The 20,795-nt window shown below is 35.3% G+C and overlaps 6 protein-coding genes across 11 annotated transcripts in view; 1 reads left to right on the top strand and 5 right to left on the bottom strand.

The window, feature by feature from the left end:
* Positions 1-4,096: 4,096 nt before the first annotated feature.
* Positions 4,097-10,266, bottom strand: l(2)10685 (5-methylcytosine rRNA methyltransferase l(2)10685). Its single transcript, XM_066284238.1, has 4 exons — positions 10,127-10,266; positions 4,638-5,606; positions 4,318-4,574; positions 4,097-4,265 (listed from the first exon to the last, which is right to left on the bottom strand). Exons 1-4 carry the CDS (start codon positions 10,205-10,207, stop codon positions 4,121-4,123), a joined length of 1,452 nt encoding a protein of 483 aa, XP_066140335.1. The 5' UTR covers positions 10,208-10,266; the 3' UTR covers positions 4,097-4,120.
* LOC136340279 (facilitated trehalose transporter Tret1-like) lies at positions 6,108-7,839 on the bottom strand. The gene is made up of 2 exons (XM_066284240.1): positions 7,713-7,839; positions 6,108-7,640 (listed from the first exon to the last, which is right to left on the bottom strand). The coding sequence occupies exons 1-2, from the start codon at positions 7,762-7,764 to the stop codon at positions 6,250-6,252; spliced, it is 1,443 nt and encodes a 480-aa protein (XP_066140337.1). The 5' UTR covers positions 7,765-7,839; the 3' UTR covers positions 6,108-6,249.
* Positions 10,267-10,872: 606 nt separating the features above from the next.
* On the top strand, positions 10,873-15,135 carry LOC136340277 (uncharacterized). 3 transcript variants are annotated; one of them, XM_066284235.1, is made up of 6 exons: positions 10,873-11,972; positions 12,026-12,173; positions 12,277-12,522; positions 12,581-12,897; positions 12,940-13,236; positions 13,626-15,135. In XM_066284235.1, the coding sequence occupies exons 1-6, from the start codon at positions 10,873-10,875 to the stop codon at positions 13,684-13,686; spliced, it is 2,169 nt and encodes a 722-aa protein (XP_066140332.1). In that variant the 3' UTR covers positions 13,687-15,135. The 3 variants fall into 3 exon arrangements, with proteins under 3 accessions (XP_066140332.1, XP_066140333.1, XP_066140334.1); XM_066284236.1 differs by having other exon boundaries at positions 12,955-13,236; XM_066284237.1 differs by having other exon boundaries at positions 12,982-13,236.
* Positions 15,136-15,356: 221 nt separating this feature from the next.
* Positions 15,357-16,469, bottom strand: RpS26 (ribosomal protein S26). Its single transcript, XM_066284249.1, has 3 exons — positions 16,317-16,469; positions 15,905-16,082; positions 15,357-15,628 (listed from the first exon to the last, which is right to left on the bottom strand). Exons 1-3 carry the CDS (start codon positions 16,419-16,421, stop codon positions 15,456-15,458), a joined length of 456 nt encoding a protein of 151 aa, XP_066140346.1. The 5' UTR covers positions 16,422-16,469; the 3' UTR covers positions 15,357-15,455.
* A 1,752-nt stretch (positions 16,470-18,221) lies between these two features.
* Positions 18,222-19,344, bottom strand: LOC136340110 (PEST proteolytic signal-containing nuclear protein-like). Of its 2 annotated transcripts, none has more exons than XM_066283880.1 (3): positions 19,170-19,337; positions 18,735-19,018; positions 18,222-18,610 (listed from the first exon to the last, which is right to left on the bottom strand). In XM_066283880.1, the coding sequence occupies exons 1-3, from the start codon at positions 19,170-19,172 to the stop codon at positions 18,487-18,489; spliced, it is 411 nt and encodes a 136-aa protein (XP_066139977.1). In that variant the 5' UTR covers positions 19,173-19,337; the 3' UTR covers positions 18,222-18,486. The 2 variants fall into 2 exon arrangements, with proteins under 2 accessions (XP_066139977.1, XP_066139976.1); XM_066283879.1 differs by having other exon boundaries at positions 18,227-18,610; positions 18,735-19,008; positions 19,170-19,344.
* Positions 19,345-19,513: 169 nt separating this feature from the next.
* LOC136340392 (uncharacterized) overlaps positions 19,514-20,795 on the bottom strand; it is a 254,436-nt gene continuing 253,154 nt past the window's right edge. For all 3 annotated transcript variants that reach the window (XM_066284441.1, XM_066284439.1, XM_066284442.1), the window contains one exon: positions 19,514-20,789. In XM_066284441.1, coding sequence (XP_066140538.1) covers positions 20,601-20,789 — 189 coding nt within the window. In that variant the 3' untranslated portion in view covers positions 19,514-20,600. The remainder of the gene's footprint in view (positions 20,790-20,795) is intronic.

Here is a 20,795-nt window from a genome sequence, read left to right on the forward strand (position 1 = left end):
TTTATGATAATCAATCTATTAGCGTTTTATTTGTAAAGGTAACTTATTTCCACGCTACTGCCGCAATATACTCGGAATAAGTGGTGTAACTGTACATTTACATTAGCAGTTATCAAAATTATGGTCCCACAGTTTTAGTGGGAATTTCGGTTGTGGTTAAAGTCTTTACAGCATTGTTACTTTAGAATTTAAACCATATCTGGGTCGGCTTAAACATGTCGTGCGTGGTGAATTATTGCCACTAGTTTCCGCGAATAGCGCTATTTATATAGATCAAATAACCAGTCATGGTGATGGTCACCAAAAAGGTGTAGGTATAAAAGATAAGGTGGTTTGTGTTACTCTAATTAATCATTGGGATTTCCCTTTTGAGTTAAAAACGGCTATATTGAGCGTCGTAAAACCAATTCAGTCCGAACTTATGGAGACAGTAAAGAACACTTTCTACAGTTTTTGCGCTCGCGTCTGCATTCTAGGTGTTAATTAAACTTTTATTAGATTAAAGTCTAAATATTTTGCTTTTCAATTTTATACAGAGTGCGATCTGCTTAACTAACCATAAAAACCAAGCACCTCGTTAAGGTTTCTCCAATTTTATTTATAGACTTTGAGTGCAGCGATATAAAGTTAAATTTTTGTGGTGTGGGACTATCGCGCGGTTGGTGGTCGGTACCACGCAGTACTCAAATAACGGGATCCGGCTAAATATTTCCCCATTTTGCACACAGATCTGTCTATCCAATTTACTTTAATCAGCGGATTTTATTGCCTGTGAAGGAATTGCTTTTATGGCCGCTTTTATCGCCGTTTGGGCCTTTTGGGTGTATTTGGGGCAGAAAGACAAGAAATCTTAACGATTACCTTTGAAATGGATGCACGTAATAAAACATTGATGATGGAAGGCGAGCTGTATAATAATTGCGAATGTTAAACCTGTTATTAAAGGAGGATGCTGATGCCACATAATTTCAGTGAAGGCACTTTCTTTCAGTATTAGTACTTAATTCGATTATAGGCGCTAGTTTTTGCACAAAACTGAAAAAGGGACATTTTCTACTTAACTCATGTTAAGCTTAATCGACGCTAAACGCATTCTAGTTAAGCCTGGCTTGGCACTTAAACACCTCAAGTTTCCGCCTTAACGCGGTTTATTGTTTTTACCCAAGGGCCCGTTACGGATATTATCGTCTTAAAATGGTTACACCGTTCCCTCAATTTCCTTTTGCCCTTGTTTAACGTCGACTTAGTGTAGTTTTTCTTTCTTTTCTGCTAATCTTATACATTGCATAAAAGAAAGCGGCGGTACAGCACTTTTCTAAGATAATCGCACTTTGTACAAGTGATACGAGTGAAGATTTTTAAGTCGTAAGACTTATAACATTTTTTTTTCAATTTCGAACCTTTCGTGATCAAAAAATAGTTCATTTTTTATAACATTTCCTATGGTTCTGGAAAATGTAACGAATTTTTTCTATCAGTTACATCAGTAGATAAAATCATTTTAAATCGACAGTCAATAAAACTTCACTCGCGACGTTATTACGCGTTGGATTATTACTTATAAAATGTTTCAAACAATTAATAAAAATACAACAATAAACACAAAATATAGCAATGCCTAACGCACGATGTGTTAGAAAAATCTTCATTCGACTAACATAAGTAAAATCCAGAATCACGTGATACTTGGGTCCGCCAACCACGTCAAGGTTGGTAATAAAACAGTTAAGAACGGAAACATTTTGATAATTACTCCAAAACAGCCAATTAATTGCCAATTAAATTGCCGAGCAAAGTAAACCACCAACTGGGCGATAAATTCTCAAATTACGATTTTACAGGCGAACGTAACGTTACCCCATTAGTGCGGTAATGTTGTTCGGCCTTTGGAAGATTTTAAAAAGTAGTTAGGTTTAATATATCATCAAGCTGTCTGATGGAATTCATACGGGAAGCATTGTTAGCTTGCATCGTTTAATGACGCACTTCTAGTTTTAATGATAAGTAATATTATTTTTAAACCCGTGACAAAATGGTGGAGCAAATATATAAACGAGAATTCCTATTGTTCACAACGAAACGTGACGCGATGAGAACACCCGGCGTAAACGGTAATGAAATTGTCGAGAGGACCTAAAAAGTAGTTAAGATTTAGTGGGTGCAAAAAATCCAGAAAACTTCTGACGGAGTAATGAAGGAAAGAAAAAAAATTCTTCTGTTTTCAAAATTTTCGAGTAAGTATCCAGTTAAGTTTGAGTAGAATTTTCCAGGAACACTTTATTACAAAGTGTAAGAAATATAATCTCATTTCTCGAAATTAAAACGCCTTTAAATGTGTAGTTAATAAGAATTTGCCATGAACTAAGAAGGGGGCCTTTATATATTAATAAGCACAATTATGAAATCGTTCCCAACTGATAAGGGGACCATCAAACTTGCAACAAAAGAATTTTTTTATAATTAATACACATTGTATATTTTACAGTTAATTCCCTCCTATTAACAGGTGCAAGAAGTTTACCAGATGACATTTAGATAACTAAAAAAACGTATAAAGTATTTTAGACATCTTACATACTTGACAAGTTTACGGCTTCCACAAAAATTGCTATGTCTTGGTGGGTTAAGCGATAATTTAATCATTTTGGGCATTGTGCATCCGCGGTTCAAATAAGCTTCAATGTAATGTTTTACGGTTTTTAATACTATTACACCTAAACAATAATTAAAATATATATTATAAAACAAATTTTATTATATTATATAATATACTATCAAAATATCAAAAATAGTGCTGCATTCGCATACGATATTTAACCTTTGGTATCAGGATCGCATAAGTGTGAGGAAGTATATTTAGTTCGTGAGAATTCTTCGACAAATCAATTTGCTGCATTCACATACGAAACTTAACATTTGGTATCAAGACCACAGAAGTGCGAGGAGGTATATTTAGTTTCTGAGAATTCTTCAACTAAACAATTTGCTGCATTCACATAGGAAATTTAACTTTTATTAATATATATTATGAAAGAAAAAATATCTACTTATCAACGTCGAAGTGTCAAAGATGATTTATATTGTACGTTGTTCAAAAATTCACGTGGCGCTATCTACTTGCTACTACACTAAGTATGCCTGTGTAGTTTTCTGTGGTGCTATCTAAGGGTAGATGATCAAACCTAGCATTGTCCGTTAAATGAAATTTTTATGTTTATTAGCTAGTGTATTGTGCCACCACGTATGGATAGATAGCCAAATTTAGCGTTGTGCGATAAAAGGAATCTTTACGTTTATGAGCTAGTCCACTGGGGCGCTATCTAGAGATAGATAGTTAAACCATATATCGAGCTATAGAAGTAATCTTCACCTTTAACACCTAGCGCTATGCGTGATGTTTAGATGGCGCAATTAAGCAGGAGTGCAAAGCGCCAAAGATAAAAAGTGTCAAAAGGAAAGTCCAATTATCTTCGCATACAGAATATCCGGTTAGCGGATTGGCCTACTAATACGAGACACCATGTATATTAATTACACAGAAATTCCTTTGTCATAAATCTGATGGTCCCTTTGTGAAATGAAAAGGTATTAGCTATCTTTGCCGAGATCCTCTATATCGTAAACTTGTTTACACGGTTATATTCTAAACGAGTTTCATTAAACACTGTCTCATACTATTTGTTCTTGATTACTGAACTTTTTGTGCTTATCAAAATGCAACAAGAATATATCTTTATCACCAGTTTCTGCTTTACTGCAATGTGCTTTACTTTACAACGTGCTGCCCTAGCAACGTTATTAATAATGCTTAGAAGGGTTGAATCATTGTTTATTTTGGTATATCGACGTTTAATATCAAACGAGTTCAAAGAATAAAAACTCTCAGGGAGTTGAAAATTAAAATATGTCAGATCAAGGCAAAACAAAACCCGGAATGTGAGAGCTTGCCACGACCATCTTGCGCTAATCTAAAATTTGCCAGTTTTAATTCAACCGTGAACTATCGTAAGAAAAATAAGAATTTGATTCTGTGAGGTCCAAAAATTATGATTTCAAGGGATTATGTTGTCTTTGTTTTGTAAACAACATGACAAAATACTATAAAAACATGCCTTTATGTCTATTTAATCCGTTTCAGCTTACAGAAATATGTGGGACCATAATTCTGCCTTTTCTGGGGCAGCACCAAATGTCCATACTTCAGCAGTTTCTGGTCCGCCAAGTGAAACACACGCCTTGTTTGCAACAGAGCTGGAGTCAAGTCCCTGCAGCCATATAAGTAATTCATGAAACCGATTCAAAGCAAAACAAACTCACTTGACAACATATTGCATCTTCGTTTGCTCCCAAAGTTTCTTTAAAGCCATACTAACAACCCCATCGTTTTGTATAGGGCTTAAGGAGCATGTAGAATACACTACAATGCCCCCTTTTTTTGCTAAAGTTAAAGCGTTGAACAACAGTTCTGATTGCAGCTCAGGCAATTTTAGTCTCTCTTTTATTCGAGAAGGTTTGAATATGTTGTTGTCGTTTTCTTTTAGCGAATGTCGGTCGGTTGTGCAAGGAACATCAACCTGAAAACTCACAATTTAATTTAATAACTTAAATTAACCCTTAAAACCGAGCTTAAAACTTACTAAAATTCGATCAAAATCGTCCATCTCTATGAATCTTCCATCTAAATTTGTTAACTTGACTCTACCAGGAGTGAGCCATCTTTCATCTAAATCATACAGAAATTGCTGATAAACATTCTCAATTCTAGTAACTCTTGAATTGGACACATCATTAGAAACTAAACGCTCAGGATATAGAGTTTGTAGTGCTAATAAGCTTTTGCCTCCAGGGGCTGCACACATGTCCAGCATACTGCAACCGGGCTTTAAATCTAAAGCCAAAATTGGGAGAATTGAGCCTCCATCCATTAGGTAATAGTTCAAAACCCCCGTGATCGCTTTCTTCGCTGGATTAAAGTCACTAAAATTGCCCTGCTCGAAACAGTAGATGTTGAGATTTTCTGGAAAGTGGATGTCATGTTCTCTTTCGACTGGGAATGAGGTAGTAGGATCGAACATCTGATAATGGGAAGATTCTAATATAAAATCATCTTTGCCTTTTAGTTTAGTAGCTGGGATGTATTCGTTCAATATTTCTAGTGCTAATCCCTTCTCCTTTGTGTCAATCAGTCTTCTCGAGTCCAACTCCGCTGTATCTAGACTAGCCTGAAGGGAATATTTATACGCATCAGTTTTATTTTCTTCAGATTTTTTCTCGACTTGTTGGTCAACATTGTTCAGGTCCTCAATTTCGTTATCCAAACTCCATATCTTCTCTAAAGCGGCATTTCTCTGATTCTTTTCAATTTGTTCTCTAATGTGTTCTTTTTCCAAAGTGAACAAAGTTCTAATGTTTAAAGCTCCTTCCATCTCAAGTTTGGCCATGGTCTCTTCATTTTCACCATAGTTGTTGACTATTGCCACATATTTTTGTTTTCCTAAAAGTCCTTCTCTGATTGAGGGCCATTTCTTCTTGAACACCTGCTTGTAGAAGTCGTCAAAGTGTGCTAAAGCTTTATCTATTGGGTGGATTTTCTTTCGGAGGACTGACTGAAAACGAGAAATTCAGGGTGTTTCGTCAAATATACTTTGTCATTATTTATGAAAATTAATTATTTTTGATGGGAATGATCAAAATTTTATGGTCCAACCTACAATTATTCAACCAATATTTATCATAGAAAGGGCAGTAAGCCTCAGAGCTTTGGTACAGTCAGATCACCGCACAATGACAGTAGAATCTCCAACTATCTGTAATCACAATTCCCTCGATTCTAAAGAAATACAGTTACTATTTTGGCTGTCACCTGTGGGTGCAGGAGGCAAGAGATAGATGCAGTCGAGTTATCAAGGATGTAATCAGATATTTAGCCACGCAACTTTGCTGTGAAATCCTAAATGTTCAAAAACTATATGATTCTATTTTACAAATTATTACGAAAATTTATAGGGTTAGAAGCTCTGCTTTCCCATTTTTTGGTTCTTTATTTGTGAATCTGCAAGCAACAATGTTTGCACCTCACTTACCCCCTTAAATGATGGTCTCATGTGTAAAAATATATATTTTTTTAATGCTTCACTACTACACTATTGAGAAAACCATAGGTATCAGGCACCTACATTTTATTACATTACATAAACTAATTTTGTATAATTCCTAATTCAGCAATTCTTTCAAAGGGAATTTAAGCCACTAAAACTTCTCCACACCCTCCTCGCTCTCCGTAGTAGTCTCAAAAGCATTTTTAGACCTAGTGGATCTTCCCAATCTCTTTTGGATATCTTGCAGATTCATTCCTCTGGTCTCAAACAGCACAATAAAAACATATATGCAAAAAATCCCCATACAGCCACTGAAGATGAAAAACATACCACTCGCCTCAATGTCCTCTGCGATTCGATTAGAAGAATAGGTCACCACGAAGCCGATTAAACAGTAAATTGCCATGACGATTGAGGTGCCGATAGACTTAATGTTGGTAGGGAAGATTTCGCTCATGTATAAGAACGGTACTCCACCTAGACCTGAGTTGAAAAATATGAAGAAAAAAATTAAGCAAACCAAAGGGAGCCAGTCGATTTCTGAAGTGATGTTTTTATCAAAGCTTTGAAAGTTAAAGAAAGTGCCCAAGAGGGCTAGAGTGAATGCTAAACCTGCGGAGGAAATGCAAAGCATTCTTTTGCGACCTAAATAGTCTACCCCAAAGGAAGTGAGACAAATTGTGACAAATTGTGAGCCTTCCACTATAATGAAAGATATTTCCGGGGCTAAACTACTACCAGATTTTTGGAAAATCGGCTGAGTGTAAGAATAGATTATTATAATCCCTGAAAACTGCTGCATTATGGTTACAACGAGAGACATCAGAAAAGCCTTCCTGGCAACTTTGCTTTTTACAATACTCGCCACTCTTTCACTGGGTACTTTATTTGACACATATTTTTGAATCACATTAAGTTCCTTCTGAATTTCAATGTCTCCACAGGTATTGGGGTCTCTCAATTCGATCAACGCACTTTTGGCCTCCTCAAAACGCAACTTTTGTATTAAAAAATAAGGAGATTCTACCACAAAAACCCAGGTCCCAGTCATCCCCACTAAAGCAATTGCCAGTAAAATTAAATTAAACACTTTAATAGAAGTGTAAGAACTTATGCAATATGATGATAAAGTTCCTAGATTAATAAAAATCGAGGTGATGGAATAGAGTAAGCCCCTGCGAGACACTTCAGCTACTTCTCCGAAATACACAGCTGCTATCGAGATTCCAGAGTAAATACTCATTCCTGCAAGAAATCTTGCTGCGTAGAAGTACCAAATATTGTTTCCAAAAGCTGCTAATATAGAGGAAGCTATGTTCGGCAAATGGACGCACGCGATAGCTGGTTTTCTTCCAAATTTATCCATAATAAATCCCGATAAAGGTGGTCCTAAGACGCCCCCAAGATAAGCTAATGAGACTATCCAGGATTGTTCAGTGGAAGTGATTTGTCGGCCTAAGGGGTTGTTGCTGGTAGACAGTTTTGGGAGTATTGGAGGTGCCCATGCTAGCATTAAGCCAGAAAGGAGACTAACCAGATTCACTATTGATAGAAAATAATGTATTCAATGTTTTTATTAAGCTAAAATCGAGGCTGAAACTGATGGAACCTTACCGATTATCACAATAAGATAACTCTTCAGTTTTCCTAGCTTAAGAATAAACATCTTTCATGTTAATTAATGCTAGCCAAATGCAGCTTTTAGCAATTTCACACATAGATCGGATGTTACTAAATAGACTAGTTATCTCAGTTTCAGAGATTGATTATTCATATGTGATAAGTTATCTTTTGCAGATAGAAAGTAATAGTCATAGGTAATGATTTAAATTTCAGAGAATTTGTAATTAGGCACAAAAAAATAAATACATAAAAAATATATAGTTTTTCAGTAAAGTATTTGAAATACTGGTTTTCTAACGTAAATAGAAAACTAATTTAAAAATGATAAATAAGCAGTAAATAACATCGCAGTATTATTTCCATTATACAAGTCCTAAGTGCCTACTAATGAAAAACTGTAAATTCAGTTGGACAGAAAAATAAATACATGCTTTTGCTTTTTATATTGTTGTTTACTAATATATTAGTTATTGTCGTTGTTGCTTAAAAATAATATAAATAAGTTAGTTCTATACAATTTGGGTCGAAAACAGTACTGTTCTCACGAAAAAAGGGCTATTATAATAAAACTTCATAGAGATGATAATTCCTATTGTAAAATATAAAAAATTATAAGATATTCTCTTGGTATGGTACAAAATGCTTTAAAATATAAAACCTCTGAAGAAAAACATGGAAAACCGAGAAAAACATCGAAGACCACTGATAGACGCATTCTTTTAGAAGCTAAAAAGGACCCCTTTACATCATTCTCTAAAATTCTTAGTACTATAGATACAGGAATCTCATCGCAAACGATTCGCAGAAGACTGGTAGAACAAAATCTAAAAGCAAGATCTCTATGAAAAATTCTCCTGCAGAAGGAAAAGCATTTAATGGAGCGGATTGCACTTACAAAAAATTACACTGATTGGAGTAGAACTGAAGGAATAAAAAAGTGGCGAAACATATTATTTAGTAATTAAAGCGAGTTAATGTTATTTGGAAATGATGCAAACCCTTTCGCTAGACAACCTTCTAATCAAGCATTTAATCCACGCTACACTCAGCTTACGGTTAAACATGGTGGTGATAAAATTTTAGTTTGGGCTCGTTTTTATTGGAATGGTGCAGGACCTATACATTTAGTAGAAGAAATTATAATCAAAGAAATTTATATACGTATATTAGCAAATATAATGCTACGGTATGCGGAATGGAACATGCGATTAATTTAGACTTATTAGCACGACAACAGTCTCAAACATAAAGCTTGAACAATAAAAGAAGAGATTTGTCAAAAGAAAATCAATGTTTTAAAATGGCTAGCCCGGCCGCCAAACATCAACCCATTTGAAAATCTCTGGAAAAAAATCAAAGACAAAATAGTAACTTTAAGACTGAAAAATAAAAATGAACTATGGGCCCCAGTGCAAAATGTTTTGTATAGCATTCTTGTTGAAAACTATCAGCAATTAATAGAGTCAATGCCAACAAGGTGTCAAAAGATTCTCATTAATAAAGGGCATACTATTGATTATTAAAGTGAGTGTGTTAATATATTAGTATATTTTGTTAAACTGTTTTGATAGGGTTGTTTATATTTCTATTTAAAAATATTATATTTATTTTTTCATCTATCATGAAATACTTTGAAATAATTTGTCATACAACTTATAAATTAGATGGTCTATTTTTGAGATTGTTCAATAATTTTTCCCTTTTTGATGTGACTTACCATTAATGAATAAGTTACACTATACCATTGAAAAAAAAATTACAAATTATTATTAGGTAAATAGAAAAGAAAAGCAAATGTATTTATTTTTTTGGCCATAACTGTATATCATGTTTGTGCTTAATATAAGGGGTCATTGAACGGTGGATAATCCAATAATAAAAATAATAAATTGTGATTAAGCAGTTTCCAAAAAAGAATTGACTCTTTTAGGCATTATGCGATTATTAGGCAAATTCTGATTCTCCAGAGTGAATTCATTAAAGTGTTGCATGGTAAAATACTTTGAAAAAATATATGGTGCATTAATAAAATTTGATAACATACTATGATATCAAAACAGAAGGTACCTCAAAATTTGCCTTAAAGCACAACGACTTGTTCGTAAGAAAATCGTTATCTACTGTTAGAATGCCTTGTACTTGTTTTAATTTGCCCTTTAAAGGGATATTTCACCTGCTTTTTGACAAACTCTCAGATATAGTGGTGCCAAAATAGATGTTAAATTAGTTTAGATCGCTAAGTTGCCTTAAAGCGCAATGAGTTGCTTATGAGAGAAATTGTTTATCAACCATTATATTGCATTTCGACCTGCTCTAATATGACTTGGAAAGGGGACCTATACTTATATCTTGGGAAACCCCTTAACAAACCTTCTTAAAACTATAATGGCAAATGACACACCTACCCAATGATCTGGCGGATTTTTATACCTTACAAAGACCCGAGACACTTGATTAACTTTCCTTAAAATTCTGTATGAATACATTTTTTACCACAATAATAAAAACTACTAATTATCAATAACTTTGAGTATAACCTCAATTCATTCACGAACCGACAGTCAGCTGTTCGGAGGCGCAAAATTTAAAAAATGGCTGCGCGTGCGAGTTCCTCCCATCCGCAACTACGAATAATTTATTAAACCCAATTTTGGCCTTTTATCTACATGACATGAAAATTATAATACGTCATTACTCAAAGCGGACATAATAGGATTAATGACGGTCAAATAGTCCGGTCCTAATTAGAGAATAAGGGACCCCACGCATTTTGTTTCCCTCTGTGATGGAAGTATGGACATACGTGAGCTGTGGTCTCTTTATATCAAAACAAGACAAGCGATGCGCAGTAGGTCTATCTCGTGCACCGATATTCCCGGGGTTGATAAAAATCCAACCCTTGCTATTGCCCGTGCCAGTATTGATTTCGGAATGTTTGAATTTCTCGTAACTTATGTACAAAAAACGTTAATTGCTTTGTTTATCGCGTAACTAGGCCCCTTTCCGGTGTTAAGTGTTATTCTCGCGAGAGATTCAGTGCTTCGATAAGGTTGCCATTATCCACTGCCCGTAATAATCAGACCGAGTCACCACCATGTAAAGAAAAGTCAGGGATTCAACAGCGCAGCATGGATGGGAGAAAAAATTTAAAATGGATTTTGGGGGTGCAGTTCCACGAAGCGTAGGATTAGATACGGTAAGAGCCCTGCATCAGACTATAGTAGCTTTGAGGGAAGCTTTAGAGCAAAGTAAAAGTCAGATATCAGAACTGAAGGCGAAAACGTGGCCCGTTGAGTCGGTTCAGGAGGTGGTACAAGCACTTTCCATTGAGAATCACGTTCTTAGACAGCAGCTTATTGAGTCTGAACCTCCAGTTATTGCCACAGTTCAGGGCAATGTTGCTGAAGTACCAATAATTTCGGTAGATGACCAAAAACCTGCAGATCCAGTAGGATTCAGTAGTAAAAAAGTCACTATAGTCTCGCCCAAAACGAAACATAAGTCCTATCAGCTAGAAACTCGCATTTCTATCAAGGCCAAAAGGAAATCCAAAACTGCTTCCAGATCTCTAGAGAGTTTAACAGTGCTAAAATCGCCTATAGATAAATTCTCCTTTACCAAAACTCTAAGTTTTTCCAATTTGCCCTCAGTGAAGAGGGAATTTACTGCCGCCATGTCCAGTGTTTCAAGGGAGAATTCTGAAGATGCAGCGGAGGACAGCGACAGATACGACGATCAGCTTTTGAGTCCCCAAAACGACTTAGACCAGGAGGTCGATGATATCGAGCTGATTTTTACCACTGATGACACCAAGGACCAAGACTTCAAGGAGGGTCTGGTTCCAATCGACGCTAGAGGTTCCAACTCAAACCTTCTGAACTTCCCTCTCAGTGACCTGGACCAAGTTTCTGACCGCGAGTTAGACGATGAAGTATTCAATGATGATACAGGACAGGAACCCCATTGTCAACAGCAACAATCGTTTGATATGAAAAGAGACAACTCCATTCTGAATTCGCGATCGGACAATTCAATAAACCATGAGAAAAGTCTGAAAAGCTACTGCTCTTATCAAGATTCCAGTTTCGAGAATAAATCGTTGGAAAAGGATGAGAGTTTCGATCGGTTTGAGGAACGGGTCCGCATTGTGGAGACCGACATTTCAAAGTGCGGAATCCATGAGGTTGAGTATATTGGAGCGAGAAGGAATACTTGTCCTAATCCCATTCAGTATAGGCCATTGCCCCACAGGTAGGTGTTTAAGAGCATATAAAAGTGAGGAGAATGATAAATCTCTGTTTCAGGGAAGCAATATCAAGAGGTTTGAATTCGAGAAAATCCAGACCAATTTTGACTCATTCAAATGCAATAAGAAGGGAGTCAAGCGCCCAGACTGATATATCGGCACTGCCGGGGTCCTCCTGGAGGTCGGAAAGTAGCTTGGCTAACAAGGTAAGGAATAAGATTTATCATTGACTTTAAGCCCTTGCTGTGGCTCAATAAAATATCTCAATAATAAATGGATCTTCTAGTCATTTTCCCGTATTTCTCCTAGGCTAAACTCGCAGAAAACTTCACCACTTTACCTTCAAAATACCCCTTACCTGGCTCTAGATTGAAACTATCGGAAAAAACTCTAGAAGCCCGCAGAGTCCTATTATCGGACCTCGGTTTTACCAGCATGGTACCCGAGCTGTCCAGGTCTGCAGACCACCTGTGTCCTGGTGCTCTTAAGCCACCCAACGTAACCAGTTATGGACAGTTCTTGAAAGCCACTGACTTGTATTCGCCGGGCTGCATGGTATTGATATAAAAACCATACAAAACTTTGGCAATAACACCGCTAGCTAAATTTTTAGTCTCAAAAGTTCACTTGGACTGCCACTACCGCCACTCCTAGTGAGAGCAGCCGCACCCCTTCACGTTATAGCAGCATCTACCCCTTGTCTCCTCCAGTACCTTCCAGAAGGTGCTCAGCTCCAGTGTCCCCTTCAAGAAGGGCAATGCTGAAATCCACTCCTTCGAAGGTGCGATTCGCTAATGGTTCCTTGCCAGAATTAAGATCAGACTGGACAACAGTAGACAGCGGAGATAGTACCGATTCTCTAGTAGACGAGGCTGAAAATTATCTGCGAAGGTCGATAGATTGTATAGTGACAGAACCACCGACTTATGGGTAATTTATCATGGATTACTGGATTGGTTTTATATTTAGAAGTCGGTGGTTGTGTAGAGAAACTCGAAGGTCTGTCCCTCGTAGAGCTTCAGCACCTGAACCGACGAGGGACAACGTTCCCCCTCAAGGTTGGCAGCCCTTCTTACCGCGATTGCCACGGGACCTCAAACCGGAAAACTGGGTGAAAGTTATAACTCCTGAGGGGAAAGTACGTGGGGGTCGGGTCAGGTATGTCGGGCCCACAGTTAAGCAGAGTCAGGAGCATTTCGTGGGGGTTCAGTTGAGTTTTCCCGATGGAACCAGTGATGGTACTCATGGGGAGCGGAGGTATTTCCAGTGGTAAGTATAATCTGGGGTATTAATAGTGCTGAACTTTGGAACACATAAAGAAACATTTTACTTTAATACAAGGCGACTTCTAATGTACAAAATTCTTGCCACAGATTCCTGTCGTTGAAAAAATACGTAACGACAGGACGTCTTTAACCTGTTCTGTATCTTAAAAACCGAAAGCATTATACTAAGATAAATCGCTTTGGTTGAGCTTTATACAGACCATTCAAACAGACACAAAGAACTTACAGGGTGGCTCAATACTGAATGTAGTATCATAATTCTTCCTTATTTTACACTTATACTTAAAAAAACTTTTGAAGTCTGCAATTTTTTATGCGTTTTAAGGTTTCAGCAATTTTCTTACTTTGTTTTGATCCATTCTTATATTTTAGTGAACCCTATCATGGTATATTTGTGCCATTCAAAAAGGTGATTATGGGTTGGCGGCCTTAAGGAGTGACTCAATCTTTTTCAGATTGGAAATAAGTAAATTAATTCTCTCCGTTGTAACATGCATAGAAAATAATCCAGTATTACACAAATCATTTTACATACCTACCTTTAAAGATGGAGATTTTGGCAAAGGTTAAGGAGAGTAATATATGTATACTAATTGTTAAATATTTTTAGATTCAAATTGTTAATTTTAATGGACACTAAAAGACCAAAAATTATATTTTTATGGAGTAGAACACCTGAAGAAAACTAACCAGTATATGTAAAAAGGAATTGCCACTTTCAAGACTTGTTCCTTCATATTTTACAGCAATGACTTCGTGTCTAGGGAGTAATTTGGATTTGATGGTATTTTTAACTCTCTTGATATTTTCCTAATGTACAATATTCTCACTGCTCAATCAGCTATCTTAAAAGTCCTCTAAAAGATTTCTAGCTCTTATTGTTTACAAGGTCATTAAATAAGAATATACTAAGTAATATTAAGAGAAGTAAAGGAATATTAGTTGAACGTTGAAAATTTAATTAATACGGCGATTTACAAATTAAAGTTGAATCATGAACTTTTATGAATATTGCAGTTGGAATTGCGGAGGTCAATAAATAATAATGGATTGTTAAACCCCAAGGCTGTTAAGTATATTTTTATGACCCTAACGTCAAGTTTAAAGCCCGAAGAGCTGAGATATTTAAGATGCATGGGTCATGAGAATTTCACAACCGCGGTGCAACATTTTTTTTTCTACTACTAGATTTAACTAAACTTCTTTATATTAAATAAACTTACCCAAATTAAGTATAACTTAAAGCGGAAACTCTACAAGACAACGATTCTTGATTGACATCAAAGGTGACGTTTCACTTGATATTAAATTCTATGTCAACTAAAATTAAAACAAGAATAAGGTGAGCATTTTAGTCCTTTACATCACTAGGTAAATAATGAGTGATATAAGTATCATTATAAGCCTATGATTGAATTCTTTTAACGAAAAGGGCGAAAACTTCGCAGTCATTGAAGACACCCAAGGATGGTGTTTTTTATAACTAGTAGTGGAAAAAAGGGTATACTCCCTACATTTTAACCAGGAAACAATTTCTAAATAATGAATCCCAAGACTATGTCTCAATTAAACTGAGCATATGCAGCTATAAAAATACTATTATCTGTAGCTTGTCCAGTTAATATTCATTAAATGAATATTATTCCTATTTGTGGCAACTAAATACAATTTAAAGTGCTCCTTCATCATATCATATGAAATTTATTTTGGGCTTATTAGTCAATAGACTAAAAGAATTTCATACTTTACACAAATGCTTCTAACAAGCATTTGTTATCATCAGTATTACCAGAAAGACTACTCATTACTGTTAAGTTATGGATGTAATAATTTTAAAATACAGGATTATACAATAGTAATAAAATGGACATATCATTTCAAATTCTATTGCATTTTCATTGCTCTTCAATCCATGCTCTGTTATGTAACATTCTTTAAAAACTTATGTAAAGGGCATTTCCAAGAATTAAGATTCAATTTTATTATGAAATAAAACTTAATACTGGCATTTATTTATTAGAGAAGAAATATGTCAGGTGATAAAAAAAAAATTCAAACATGATGATTACACTTTTGGAGAAGAGTGCAGTTGAATAAAAATCATTTTTACACTGTCAATGCCTTTTAGCTTTATTAACACATTTTAACCCCAAACTACTAATTTAAGGTGAAAATGTATTACAAATGTAAAAAACTGGAAAATTACTTTCTCTGGGCTGCCTGAGGCCTATTTTGGTCACGTCCACTAGGGAAGTTCCTCTGTGGTGGAGTTCTAATTCTCCTGTCCTTCTTGCTTCTATTACGCACCACTTTGCTGTGAATAGCACAGGACACACAGTAGTGGAGCTTAGCATACAATTTTGGCAACACATATTCTGTAAAAATTAGTTTCTAAAAGTTATAGTATTATTTTTTATATTACTCAAAGTGTTTGTACCTTAAATATGTTCTTATGCATAGTTAAGGTGAATGAAAATTAAAAGATCCAAACAAATCACTCACTTTTAGCTTACTTTACATTACAGTTTTTAAGAAAGCTGATATAAGGCATTGAAATGTCTTATATTTGGCAAGCTTACACCACGAGAAATTATCACATAAATATAAATTTTAAGGCGTCCTCTGTACCAAAAACGGGCAAAAACACTTACGTGTGTATACTGAAGCCTCAGTAATATCTCTAACAGCCGCAGCTTCCACGATATTTCTAATAACAAACTTCTTGATAGCTTTGTCCTTTGGGACGCATCGAGCACAGTTCGTGCAACGGACAGGTTTCACATGACCCCTTCCATGCTTGGCACGTCCTCCATTTCTACGTTTGCAAGTCTAAAAGCACAGATTTTATATCAAAATGTGATTTTGTGTATGAAATTAACGTGAAATGCATGGAGCATGTATGGTGTGAGGTTAGGTTTTTGTAGAAATTAAGTTTGACGAGAAATAAGATACACGAGTCGCAAATTTATGTAGGAATTGGTGGGATTAAGGGGGAATGTTGTTTTTTTTGTGTTTTTAAAGATAATTATTGGGTTCTTTAATCGAAAAATGCTAGAAACTTACCATGTTGATCTCAAAAACTTTTAGACGTTTGCGAAAGAGAGAACGAGAGAGGCGGAAGAAGCTTTCAGATATCACTACTGAATTCTGGGTATTTTTCCAGCACATAAATCGATTATGTAATTTGTCCTTTTCTAGTTCTATCTATCAAACAAGAACAACAGTAACCTGAGGTGAAAGTGACTCGAAAATTTTCGGACGATGGCGTTATTTCCGGTTTCTTTACTACAGGTATTTAAAATTAAAAGTGAATATAATGCACTTAAAACAAACTAGATACAAAATGCTTAAGCCGAGTCTGAGTTAGATTCACATCGTACGACCAGCATAATGTGAATCTTGAAACATCGCAATTATAGAGCCCTATAAGTAACAGTTTGTGTATGCAAAGAGTTTTGTATTTTTTGCTTTCCCATCCAAACGTAAACAGTTACAGCAGAAATCTGTCTCCGTTAAGGAGCTAATGCCTTGTACGGGTTACAGCTGGCGCCACGTAAAATAAAATCAATAATATATATCACACGAGCGCCCTCTGCTTAACATCCATATTATAAACGACGGTATCCTGATGCATTTTTTAAGTTTAATGTATATTTCTTCATAAAAGTGTAATTTTAGTATTCAAGTTTCATTTCAACCTGATTTAAAATATTTCAAGTAGAACGTTTAATTGAATTAGTCAATTTTCAGATGTTTTGACCCAGGTTTATAAAGGGTCCTTTTTATGTAACGAAAATAGAGCTTTTTCAAATAAAAGATATATAATTATTTGTAATGCTTATATCCTACTCATTGTACCGTAACACTATTAAATTTAAAATTTAATAATATTTTATTCGAAAGTCGTGGCGAGCATTCAAAAACTAAGAATTTGATTCTTCGGAGAAAAACGTTTACCAAATTAATTTAATTTTTGGCCACAGTGACCGCCCACCCGTAAACTTCTTTAGGGCGCCGCAACAACTAACAACGGAAAACCACGAAAATTTCTCCATTGGTTTTCGCTTTCCAAAACGCAGGCAGCTAAATCGATTTTTTGTCCAAAATTGGTTTAGTTATTAGAGTGGTGTGAAAGTGATTTTGTGCACAGTATAAATACCATGAATGGCAATATGCTAATTTAGTCATAAGAAAAGGTGGACCTAGATGAGATCAAAAGTTGAAAATGAGATTTGTAAGTATGACTTTAATACTTTTTAAACCAACAATTTCTTTATGAGTAATACTAAATATAGTTTATGGCCCTTTTCTACATAATGGCCTGTACAATTGGAACAATGAGCCATCCTGCAGAGTCTGAGGAAACGCAACAAGTACCGGAAACTCGACGGCAGAGACATCATCAAGACAATGACGATGTGGTGGATTTTGGGGCACATACTGGAGAGAACGGTGCCTTTGGATGGTATGCTGATTATCCTGTTAATTCTCATGATGACTGAACATGTTTACTCTCATTATGAAAAAAACAATAGGCATTAATGCCAAAAAAAGAGGGTACCATAGGGTTAAGTAAAATTGAGTACAATTATTATTGTTCCTATTATCACAATATAATTGACTTTTGAGAACTTTAGACAAAGACTAACATAACTTTGTACTGTTCACAATAACTAATGTTTTTGGCTCTTTAGTCAAATACTCACTACTTGTACTTACTTGACCTTCTTTTGACCATGTAATCAAGTTATACTTGAATGAATTTACCAAAGACTATTTCTTATATGCTTTTATTGTCCTAAAATGATCAAGTTTCTACACTAACCGACGACCTAATTTTATCAAACTATAATATTTTTTCTAGTAAATGTATTTGTTTGCATTTGAAGTCATTTGTACTCTATGTATGTTCTAAGATTTTTTTAAAATACAATACTAAGGGTTTCTAATTGAAATCAAGTTGTTTTCTTTCAACACTCTTTGCATATATTACATAAGATGTACTAAAAATATCTAATAAAAATGAGAAAATTTTATCTATGAAATGTTCTTTTTACAACATTATTGTGGAAATGTTCATAATTAAAATCATGAAATACAACAAACAGCAAATTATATTTTAACCTATACTCCTCATTTATGTGAACTTTCTTAACTTAGCACAAGAAGTAATTGTACCTACAATGTGTAAACCTAGAAATAATTTAAAACGCAACTATGAAGAAATCATATCTCAATCATCAGCTCTCGCAGACTCCATGGCTTCTTTTAGATTTTTCTCAAACACTTTCTTGGCATCTGAGAAGCCTTGTTTAGTTTTTCCAAAGGAATTGGGACCTGAAGATGTAGGGGTGCCCCTAAAGATAATTTTTTGCAATATCTGCATCATAAAATCCAACTTTCTTCTACCTTAGAAACACCCTGTGTATTATACAGCACAATTTTCAGACCTTTATGTATTTAAATAAAAACTAGTCCTACCTTCCAATATTCCTCATCCTCATCTTGGCCTCGGGAGGCATCTCATCAGGCTCATCGTCACTGTCCTGGTTAAAAGCAGCTGCTACACTCATTTTTGGCTTTTTTTCACTTGCAGGTTTCACTGCATTCAATTTCATTTGGATGCTCATATTCTTGAGGCGGTGCTTCGCCCCCAAACCTATGTTCGTTTTGATCTCATCTTTTTTTGGGGAACTTTTCTCGATCTTTACAGATGTCTTTATGGGTGAACGAGACCTGGACCTTTTTCTGTCCCCTAATAAACACTGACAAAAGTTAAATAACAATTAGAAGTGAATCGTTAAGAAAACATGCACTTCTGTGTTGAGTACATGTGTGATGGGTCTGTTTAATAATTTTTAATAGGGAAAGGGGTCGTTTGGTCCTTGAAAACGGGAGTTTCAAAAATTGTATTACCATGCGAGCTCTTGATGTGTTCGGTGGGTTTGCTGGTGCTGCTCATCTTGCAGTACTGGATTAATTTTATTTCGGAAAAGGTCACAACGGTTTAACTTTTACACCGTTAACTATTTCTATTTTATTTTAATTAAAACATTTATTTTTGTAACTCCGTGGCTATCAGTTGTGTCATTTGTCACTGTCATTAATGAATCACCAGTGCACTGAATCAGAGAAAAGAAGCCATGCATATATGACGTCATTGGAGTGGTCATGAGGTTAGGATTATTTTAAACTCGTTTAACACCATATCGCAATGGTGCGCATTATTTTAATCTCACTGGCAAATGAAATTCAACTCATACTCCGAATAATAATTTATTTAATAATTATTATCGTTAAGTAAATACATTATATTTATGCAGGAAAACCTGATTAATCGATTATACACTGTAATGTGATATACTAAATAAGTAGTAGTTCGTGTATACACCTGTATCGCTTAGGACCTTCATTCAAAAAATAATATTATTTTTGTTAACACATACCTACCAACCTATGTTCTTTTATTTAACCCAGCAAAATCATTAATATACAAACAAAAAAAAAAACATTTAAAATACATTTTTTACAGTTTAAAACGGGACTAGGTATAAACTTCGCTATTCTACAATATAAAACCTGTTTAAAACTCGTTTTTGCTAAAATTGCCAATACTTAAAATCGGCAAAATTCAGTGATAAAAGGGAAACAAACAACAGACTTAATATTTATAATATAAATCTAGTAAAACTGTGTTTGTATGGGTTTTTGAGTGACAAGGTATATTTTTTGGGTGCGTTTTTAACCAATTTCTGGATTTATGAGGCTAAAAAGTACCGTTACATACAATCATTAAAGTTGTTTTGATATTGCTCGTATTCATCCTCTTATTCAAAACCTTTGAAAACTATAAAATTGGTATGAGAGAGGTTTCAAAAATTAGTTTTCTGGGACCTGACTGGTTTCGATGTTTGATGAGGGTTTTAGATTAGGAAAATTGTAAATTTTAAAATAACATTACTCGGAAAAAAACACGAAAAATAATATAGTTGAAATTAAAGTCAAGATATTGGTAATTAGATTTAGTCCATTGAAAATGATCCTCCGAATTTCTGATCTCAACTGTGGCTGAGAATTCTTGACAAAGCAAATCGCTTGCCGACTCTGACCATATGTGTTCTTGTACATAATTAGCTGTCGAGCTGAACTAATTTTTGGTTACTTCGTTGAATACTAATGCCCATACTTTCACAGCAAAAACCACCTAAAAAAACATAAAATATTTGATTGATCAGTGCGTCTTGCTCTCTGAATTCCGACTCAGGACGCACTGTTACTTCAAGTTATAAGACCACACCCATTATTGCTTTCCATATAATTTTAGAGCGACTGACTAGTTTCGTCTTCTTAGTGGTGCTCCTCGGGCACCGGGGCAATGAGGCGCTGCATGCTCAAATATTCGTTTCCGGAGCGAGGCCTGAGCGTACAAGATGGAGGCGGTGGTTCCACGCTAGAACTGTGTGAGGACAGCGAGAGGGTCTCGAAATAGTCCGACATGTCTGAGGTGCCGCTGCTGGTACTGCCGTTCGGACAAACCTTTTC

Source organism: Euwallacea fornicatus, chromosome 7, assembly GCF_040115645.1.
Source record: "Euwallacea fornicatus isolate EFF26 chromosome 7, ASM4011564v1, whole genome shotgun sequence".
In the NCBI taxonomy this organism is placed as follows: domain Eukaryota; kingdom Metazoa; phylum Arthropoda; class Insecta; order Coleoptera; family Curculionidae; genus Euwallacea; species Euwallacea fornicatus.